General features: G+C 42.0%; 1 protein-coding gene across 1 annotated transcript; it reads right to left on the bottom strand.

The window, feature by feature from the left end:
• Positions 1-1,445: 1,445 nt before the first annotated feature.
• IL22 (interleukin 22) lies at positions 1,446-4,358 on the bottom strand. The gene is made up of 6 exons (XM_064421565.1): positions 4,245-4,358; positions 3,926-4,160; positions 3,069-3,134; positions 2,830-2,973; positions 2,552-2,617; positions 1,446-2,128 (listed from the first exon to the last, which is right to left on the bottom strand). The coding sequence occupies exons 2-6, from the start codon at positions 4,118-4,120 to the stop codon at positions 2,015-2,017; spliced, it is 585 nt and encodes a 194-aa protein (XP_064277635.1). The 5' UTR covers positions 4,121-4,160; positions 4,245-4,358; the 3' UTR covers positions 1,446-2,014.
• Positions 4,359-10,228: the final 5,870 nt, after the last annotated feature.

Below are 10,228 nucleotides of genomic sequence, written 5' to 3' on the forward strand. Positions count from 1 at the left end.
TACAATTCCTCCTACCACCCACTGACTATAAAGGGAGACAGATGTAGTTCAAGGAAAGACTGTGCATGTCAGAGGTCAGTGAAGTGAAGTGAACTATTCATTTGGTATTTCAACTCTCTTCCTTTGCTGCCAGTTCTCACAAGTTTGAGTGATAAGAGAAAGTATACTGGTTAGTAGCTCTTGACAACATCATTCCTTATCCCAGAAGAAAGGAAATATATATCCAACTGAATACATAATAAAGGCTAAATCCCTGAAAAAGTCATGTGGTGCCAGATCCTGGCAGCCTGTCATTAATGGGCCACTTCTGCCTTGACTGTGAACAGGCATGTAAATCATATGCTGTGATATGGAAATGTAAGTGGGGGGAAAAGTAAACCATGTTGAATGCATCTAGTTTGACAGGCAACAGGCATCCATCACCCAAATGCATCATATGCTGGTTTAATATGTGATTTCCCACAAGAAAGCATTGTGATTTCAGTTCACATAAACTGTGTTCAAAATAGGTATGGATGGATGCTTTTAAATCCATCTTTAATTTGCTCTGGCTCAGGAACAATATTTTTTAAATGTGGACATGATACTTGTTGCCCTGATGAGTAAATGGTAAGGCCTTGCTCAAGAAGACTTCAGCAGTTGCTGGAATCTGATATTACAAATTTCTTCTGGCTTTCTGATTGTTTGGATGCTTTTCACCCCTTTAGCATTGGTCCAGTCACCAATTTCCCTGGCTACACCAGAGCAGCCCTTTTCTCTTTCCAGGAGATTTTGCTGAAGGACATGACATGATAATCACAGACTAAACATTGCTTCAGGGACTTGGGGGTTTTTCTGCCTTGGAGTTAGTGTTGAGAATAGGCATCAAACATCCTCTTCTGAAGGACTCTCAGATCCCTGATGCTGCAGAACACCATTTGTGCTCAGTATGCTGTGGATGGGCTGTGGGAATACAGAGCTCTGAGTTTTCATTAGCAGCTGCTGCCTGTTTGTCTCCACATCATCTGACCCAAGGGGACAGTTTGGGACTTTTCAACAGCAGATATTCAAAGGGGGATTTTGTCTCTGTGTGTACCAAGGCAGAACCAGTGAACCAAACCAATGACTTTCAGGAGTGATGCTATTTGTCCCACCATCCCCTACAAAAAAGGCTGACTGACATGCTCCCCAGAAAGCCCTGGCCTGTGAGAAGTCAGAATTGCAGGCTCATGGTGAAGAAGCATAGCCCCAGGCAGAGCTTGCATCTTTTCTGTGCCCAAGAATACCGCCACTAGTCCAGCAGCTCCACAGGTGCAACGTGTGTCATCTCCCTTGTGTTTGAAGAAAAGACAAAAAACTCTACAAATGGCAATGTTTGAGGACCAAAATATTTATTATAATAAATTAAAGTGCAAGCATTTATAAAACGTTGCATCTACATATAAATATTACACAGCAGTGTCAATTTCTGGTAAAGCTTCATAAATACATTTCCTTGGATATTTTTCAATTAATCTATATAAATAAAAGTATTGTATAATTATTACCTTAAAATAAGTTACCATTAAATACAAATGACAAAAATTACTTCTGAAATAGTCTGAAATACTAACTTTTCAGTTAAAGGTCAGAAGAGGGCAACATATGCAAGAGACATTTGCAACAAGGAGATTCAAAACATCCTGGCTAAAACATCACATCAAAACATCACTGCCTTAAACAAAGCTGATTCATAGGTGTTAAATTTCAGTGTATAAAAGACAGAAATTCCTCATTCCTGTGGAGACAAGGAGGACAGAACAGTGCTTTTATAAATAACTAATTGCCTGTGTTGCAGTCAAGAGGCAATGTCCTGGAGTTTTCATTTTCAAAGAAGACAACAATATGCATCCTGTCTCTATCCACTTAGTTTGGTAGTTTTGACACAAGTGAAAAATAAATTGCATCTGGAGGGAATGGAAATAGTTGCAGCTAATCAATTTGAGTTATTGCAAAATCTGCAGAGACATCTCTTCAAGCCTGATCCAGAATTTTTTCAGTTTTTCTTCTTGTTCCCTCCCTTCTTTGGGGCATCAGTACAGGCATTTTCCATGTAGTCAAACAGTAAATCCAGCTCTCCAATAGCTTTAGTCTTTCCATTTTCTCCCAACTAGAAAAGAGCAGAATGCAAATCTTAGCAACTAGTTGTTTTGGGTTTTTCTGAAAATTGAAATTAGGATTGTCACACAAACTGAATCTATAATTTACTTTCCTAATTCTGTTACACAGTTCTGTTAGTGTCATTATATCATAAGATATAAACTAGTTTGTTCAAATCTAGACTAGTATATAAATTTCCTGAAACCTAGTTTTTTTTAAGGTTTAAATTACCATAGCATTTGCAGAGAGCTAAAAGGACAAATGAGGGAGGGCTAGAAGAGGAAATATCAGTAATCTATCATAATCATTTAATGCCCTTGTAGGCTTTACATCCTAAATAATCTCGAGTTTATTTCTTAATTAGGTCAGCCTTAATCCAGCTAAAGGACTGGGGTTTGAAACTGCTCCTGCTAAATGTTTGAGGAAAATGTACCTGTTCCATTTTGCTCTTCATTTGTTCCAGGTTTTTTTCAATGTGGTCTCTCTTTCCTGAGAATTGCTAAAAGAAAGGAAACACCCAGACATAAGATGGACAGCTATATGCAACGATGTACTATTTTTTTCTTTTTCACACCTTTCTATTAACTCTGACTTTCATATCTTTGATCTGAGGTTTCCTTTCATATCACTGCCTTTTGCCACTGCTTGTAGCATTCTGAGATTTAGGAGCAGCAATGAGAGTCGTAGGGAAAGAAACCCAGTGTTACTCACACAACTGCTCAGCTCCGAGGCCAGGGATGCCAAGAACTGTGCCACCTCCTCAACATAAGGGTACTGGGTCTTGACTTCAGTGAGGAGAACATCTTTCACTACAAGCTCCACAACCCTCTTCATCATGTAGCAGCGGTTGTTTTCCTATGTATGAAAGTAAGAGGTCATGTTAAATCAAGGCAAGAGATTATAAGTGCTGCAGAGGGATGAAAAGAGCAGACTCCTCATGTGAGGCTTACCCTGATGTTAACAAAGAGCTGCTGCCCAATCAATCTGTTGTCCGTGTCCTTGTCTGAGGCACTGGCCTGAGAGGAAAGAAAGGAAGTGTCAGGTGGTGATGGGAACCTTACTTAAAAATTAATAATAAACCCAGAAGTTTTCATCAGCAATGAAAGTGCAGGTGAAATGAGGGAATGGACACCACAGTCTGTTACAGATAGATAAGCTTGGACATCGTGTCTGTTTCTCCCCTCAGCTGGGTGAGATTCAAGGTCAGAATCACAGGAAAATAAATAAGCTGAGGTCTGAACTCATATCCCCCACCTAAAAGTCAGAAGTCGTCGTGGTTATGGTGACTAAACCAGATACTGCAGGTGGCCGACCTCACAGTGGCCCACAGCGCTGCTGGGAGGTGCTCAGTGGTGCACACCCAGGGAGACCCACCCGTGGCAAAAGCAGCCAGGAAAAAACCTGCCCTAGCAGAGCGCTGGAGGACGCCTGAGCATCTGCTTGGCATGACTGGAGTCATGGACAGGGCCAGCTCCAAATGGCCTGAGCAAACTGAGAAATTTAATGTCATATTTCACAATTTACCCATTTTGGCAGCAGCTGCTTGAAAAGAAGCAGCTGTGCTGTTCCAGGGGCTGCCTTTCCCCTGGGGAGCAGCAGGAGGAGAGGCAGCATCTTCCCCTGGCTACACAGCCAGCAGGCAATAGACCTGCTCCACACACCCAAACTCTGCCTTAACTGCAAATCCTCAGGTTTGCTTGTTTTTTTCTGGAGGAAAGCAGGGGAAAGAGGGAGAATGCCAAAGACTAGAAGTCACAGAGGAGTAGGTGCTCAGATCCCACCATGAAGAGCACACGGCTGACTGTACCGTTTTCGCCAGGGTGTAGGTGCGATTCCTGATGTAGGGCTGCTGGAAGTTGATCTTCCTGAGCCTGCAGGCATGATGGGCGGTGGAAGCCCCTTTCAGAGGCAGAGAGCTGGTGAGAAGAAGAGGGAGACAGCAGCAGCAGCAGAAGAAAACCCATCCTGGGAAGCTCTTGGACAAGGTGTGCAGGGAGGCCATGTCTCAGAGTCTGGAGTTGTCCGTCCCAGCGGGCTCAGCACTGATGTGAGGAGGGAAGGCAGCGTTAGCACCAAGGAGAGCGGGTGAAGCAAAGTGAGAGCAGCACGAGGGCTGCAAGCCTTACCTTTGCTGTGATTCTTGATGTGCTCTGCAGGAGGTGAGCTGCACCTTATATAGGGCCACCAACATCTTTCTCAGCTTTTTTTTTTGGAGTACTGGTGGTAAAATAAAAATGACATCAGCAAGTCTCTTACTTTCCAGTATCCTCTTCTGAGAACTACCTAACCACTTCAAAACCCACAAATACAACTTCAAGGCCATCACAGACTTTAGTTTCCTATAAAAAAAAACCAAATATTAATGTGGGGCAATGCAGGGGCTTTTACCAGGGTAGGAATCCTGAATACTTTTTGCATAAAAAATATTTGAGAATTGTATGAGTTTGTGCCTCCTGTCCTAATTATAATGCGCTTACTTGATTGACAATTTGATGGCACAAAACCATCACATTTTCTGTGGTACAACACTGGTTTCACTGCTGCTGACTGGTGCACACAAGTGATCAGAGGCTGTATCGGAACCAAAGCACTGACCACCTGTGGCTCCTACCCTGAAAATACCCTTCCCCACACAAGGCCCACTGGAGTCACCGGCCATCTGCACACCACTGTGCAATCCCCTCTGAGGGATCAGAAACTGTGCAGGACCAACACTGCATTTTTCACATGCCTGATTTCCAAATTCCCTTTTTCAAAAATACTATCTGTATTTAAGGCTGTAATCAGGTATAATGACCAGAGCTGCAGTCATGTATCAATCCAGGTGATTCCCATGTTCCTAGGGCTCTTCTGCTAACATGCAGGCAGTGCTGCACCTTCAGTCTGAAATACCATGCAGTGTTCCAAACGGGACACTGCACTCTTTAGGCAGTAATTTGCAATCCATCTATAAACAGTAATGCATGAGAACACAGAACTGGTACAAATGTAAACTCCTAGTTTTCTAATACCCACAAGGTACACAGGTGACAAACAGGAGAAAACAGATCTGGAAAACCAAGGCTTCAGCTCTGCCTCTGAGAGTGGTTATCTGAGATCCCTGAGGGTGGGCATCTGTCTGGTTGGGCTCCATTCTTTTTGACTCAAGCTCTCAGGACAACAGCCATTATCAACACAACCTCATGGTCTGAAATGCCCAGATCTTTTTCTTACACCTGAAAGGAAGCAGTTAAAGGCTGAGTGGAACGAGGTTTGTTCTTTAGCCTCCTCTGATGCCTCTGCAGCATGAATTTATCCCTCCATGTCTCAGTCCTGCCTCAGTTGCCCTTAAATACCTGCTACATCAGCATTGCACAGATCTGTGCCCTTGAAGCTGCACTCTGGAGCCATCATCACCACCTCCTTTGCCATGCCCCTCTCAGGTACCAGCCTCCAACAGCATCTTGACTGCAGCTGGCAGCAGAAACTGAGTCTGGACTCAAGAGTGTCAACAGTCTAGTTCACACCCAAATGTACCACAAGGCTATTCAAGAATATGTTTCCAAACTCTTTTCCACATATATTTCAGCTGGAACTCTTATATTTCATGTAATAGTTCCAGTGGGGGTACAGATTAATGAGAAGATGAAAGGCTGAGTTTTACATTACCAAAGGACAGATGGTAAAGACCAAACTGGGAGAATCCTGATGGATCGGCTGCTTTGAAGTATTGACCCTCCCTGAAATGCATTCCCACTAACTCCTCCCCAGGTGTTAAACACAGTCTGACAACCAAAGTCTGCTTCTAACTGAGGGTTCTCCACCAGCTCATCCATCAGAACTGAAGTCCCATACCCACAACAGGAGCTGTGGACAGGCATTCAGACCCCTTGTCCTCTCGTCCTTCTGGCAGATGTTACCTCTCCATCCCTTTGGTCACCCACTCATCAGACACAGATCCAGCTTGCCCGACCTCTTTTTGCGGCTCCAACCCCATGGAAAGGGTGCATGACCTAAGCAGTTGCTGTGCCACACCCATCAGTTCAAACCACTGTGAGGAGCACACCTCGACCCTTGTCCTGATGGATATTTAAACAAAATCAGGCAGATTAATGAGCAATTAGATGCTGAATTTTTCTTCTGCCCTTTCCTATTCAGTAATTACAGGATCTCTTCTGTCTTTTATTTGAAGCCATACACTGGGACATACCTATTTTCTTAGAAAACCTTAAGTTAGCTTCCCATCTGTATTGTTAGCCATCTCAGCCATGCTACTTTTTGGGTTTGCCATTATGTCCTCCTTCTGAGGCTGTTTCAGTTTTTCAGTTTACCTTGCTATTTTTCAGACACTAAGATGCTGAAATGCATATTTCAAGTTTATCAATTCATGTTTTGCAAATTCTGTTTTTATGACATTCCTAATGCTTTTGGATTAGTTACCCTTTTTTTAGCAGTTGTGAGTTATAAGTATCTTTCATCCCTCTGGCTTACTCTGAGTATGCTCCAGCTCAAAGGCAAACAGGCAAGATGTTACTGGACACTAACACAGCAGACTTTACATTTCCCGTGTTAATCGGATCATTCCTGACCTCTTCCCAGGACTGTTGGTCCTGGATGTACCACAGAGCTATGGTGTAGCTACAGTCATGGCTTCAGTGTTTCCTTGTAACACATCAATAGGATTTCTTTGGAAGTGGAAACATGCCTCCCATTCCCAGAGTCTTGTTATGAGATTGCATTGAACAAAGACTAGACACAGTTACCACCTCTTTTCACTGGCTCACCACACCCTGGATGGGAGATACACACCCAGCGATGCATCCCACGGAAAGATGGGGCTGAAAACCTGTGCTAGTGCTCCAGGATCTGACTCCAGTCCCCAGCTGAAGTCCAGAAGAGACTTTCTGTATTTTCTGCTACATTTCAGGAAGGGTTTATTTTTATTCTTGTTCGAGGAGGAAATACAATAGACTTTTCAAAAACAAGGTCTTGAACCATCACTTAGGGTGAGCCTCAGGGAAATTGCTTGGTTAGATTCCCCTTCTCAAATGGGCTACCCTGAACTGCACAGCAGGAGAGATCAGTGGAAGGAAATCTGCCTTTCCTTTAAAATATGGTACTCTGGATAAAACCATCACTGGAGGGTCTTGCTTTGTGGAGAAAGAGTAAACTGGACAAAATGCATCTGAAAAATGAGGGGGGAGTATTTTCCCTTTCTTATTTCATAATTTTTAATATGTTTAATAATATTTTTAATATTTAAGGCTAGTAGCACTGTTTAAATATGAAACTCTTACAATAAACTATATGTCCTCTGCTTTCATTTTAATTAAAGACCTTAAATCTTCTAAAAAGTACTCTCTGCATTTTTTTCAAATATAATTATTTAAGAAAATTATTTTGAAATTGCTCACAGGTCACTTTTTCTCCTGGTACCATCCCAAGAGTTAAGTGTCTATCCTATCATTTAACTCATCTATAAACTTTCGAAGTCTAGAAACTTCCCTAATTCATTAAGAAACCATAGTGGTAAATATTCTCGACAATGACTTGCTGACCCATTTTGAAGATAGAGAATTTTTTGAGGAGGACTGGAACTCTGCATCACATCTGCTTCTAAAGCCACAGACACTTCCTTCTGACTTTGAATGAGGTCACAGGTGAGCAGCCAATACTGTACTTTGATGTTCAGCTGCCATGTGTCAGCAGCAACATGCTAGCATGCAGGAATTCTCGTGAGCTTTGGTACATTTTCAACCAGCCAGGATTATATTGCATTATTGGAAATGTCAGGACTGGCCACTGGGCTAGAAACACTGTCAGGAGTGGGCACATGAAAAAGTGAGCCTGTGTACTCTGCTCTTGGATCTTTTATTTGGCGATGAGATTCTCCCCCCTTAAACCCTTGTATGAATGGGCCATAGGCCATGTAACACCTAAAACTCAATCTCAGATTTGAGGTCACACTCATCCCCTCATTTTGCTCCAGCTCATTTGTGAAGCACTCAGCTGTCACATCCATTTCATCTCAGTCCTTCTCTGCTTTTGCCCAGACTTTCAAACTTCCAAAGATTAAAGTAGACTATAAAATTCTTTCAGCTCAAGCTCCAGTAAACTTATTTTAATCAACTCTCTGCCCAGCAATGAAAACCTCAGCAATGGAAATAAATTCTTCCTTACAAAACTTGAAAATAAGCTTTCCTGTAATCCAACCATTCCTTATGGAAACCTAGTACACAGGCAAGTGTCTTCTGGGCACAATCATTAGCAATGGCAGCAGGGATTCAATTTCTACAGAGGAAATTGTGCCAATACAGAGACTGGGAGAGGACATTATCTTTACCATTATATTTTTGCTTGATTTTTTTTATTTGTGTGTGTGTGTGTTTTGTTTGTTTGCTTGTTTGGGTTTTGTGTGTGTGTTTTTGGGGTGTTTTTGTTGTTGTTGTTGTTGTTTTTTGTTGTTTCTTTATAGGTTTAATGTCATGTAAGAAACTGTGAGTCCTTTGGAAGAAGAAGGAATAGCATCAATAAAATTGCTTAGCCTGGGAATATGAGGTGATTGGAAAAGACTGGAGACAGCTCTCAGCACAGGCACTGCTGACTCAGGGTTTTTGCTGAGGCTGGGCGATTTCCTACCTTTCCTGGCTGTAACACTTTGGTAACACAGAGTAGTAACACATTTCCTCTAACAGTAACACTTTGGCTTTTATATCTGATCTTTCATCAAAGATCTTTGTCTCTGACCTTCACTTGGTTTTGTTACATAATTTTTGGGTCTCCTAAGGATAAGATGCTATATCATAAAGCTGATATTTCATATCATAAAACATCCAAGACGAGGGGAAGTCATTGTCTCAATTTTAAATTACGTTCTGGGGGGAAAAAAAAAAAAAACAAACCAAAACCAACAAAACAAAAACCACAGCCATACACACACAAAACAAACCCGAGCAAAACAAACAAACACACAAAAAATCCCCTCTGTTTTAAATAACTTTATTCTCAAAAACATTCATATAGTGGAGATACAAAAGAAAGCAACCTAGAAATACGTTGAGACAACACTATATTGCTGCTACCAATGTTCTTAATTTGTTAATACCATGTAATTACCAGGATCACCAAGGATCTACAGCAGTCCCTAAATGATTAATTAATACAAAAACAACAAAAAAACCACCCTGTGTCAATGTAACTGCAATAGATGCCAGTCCAGCTTCTTAGAATAGAAGCCAGTCTTGCTTCTTCAGAAAACTCCTGCCAACATCAGTAAAACATAAAGAAGTTCTAAGACTTATCAACAGCAGCCAACACTCAGTTCACACAGAGGGAAAGAAGAGAATTGAGACCATGTCAGTGCACACAGCCTCACAGCACCAAAGGTACCACTATTAACCCTTTCCACCAGACAGCAACTCTTAATTCAGCCTGTAAAGTCACAAACATATTATAAGACTATCACTTTATATAGTGACCTACATGTGTCCAACTATGTCTTGCAAACAGTCAGATCAGGTGAAATGAAACTTTTGAGCTTCCTGTTAATGTGTGGTGTGGTTGCACAGCCATGACTCAGTAACATGATGAAGTGGAATTAATGACATACTGTAGCTCAAAGAAAACCACTCTAAATGGGAACAGAATTTTGCAAACTGGATTATAATTCAAAATCCAGTATTAAACAGTTACTCAGGTTAAGAAATAGCCCCAGCACCTTGGCTGACCAAGTACTAGCAGTTTTATCATGTAACAGATTAATTACATGAAGCCATTTTGAAGGGAAGCAATGCTATTTAAGGCAAAGCACTTGTACCCAGACATTGCCCATACACCAGCACTTCCCCTGACGCTCTGAGCTCAGCACCTCTGAGAGTGAGCCCCTGGCAGCTCAGTTATTCACTACAGCAGAGCCATTAGAGAAGGTGACAGCTCTCATGCTGCTAACAGCAGCTTTCCAACTTGTGTCCATCCCCAGGAAGCCAACAGCCCCTGCCCCAGCCCTTCCCCAGATCAGGGTTCCACAGACTGCTATTGACAATTCCCCAAGAGAGTTCTGTGACTCAATGAGTTTCCTCTTAGAAGAGAAACATTGTCAAGAATGTGAGATTTACGGGGCCAGAAAAAATAG

Source organism: Passer domesticus, chromosome 5 (assembly GCF_036417665.1).
Source record: "Passer domesticus isolate bPasDom1 chromosome 5, bPasDom1.hap1, whole genome shotgun sequence".
NCBI classification, from domain to species: domain Eukaryota; kingdom Metazoa; phylum Chordata; class Aves; order Passeriformes; family Passeridae; genus Passer; species Passer domesticus.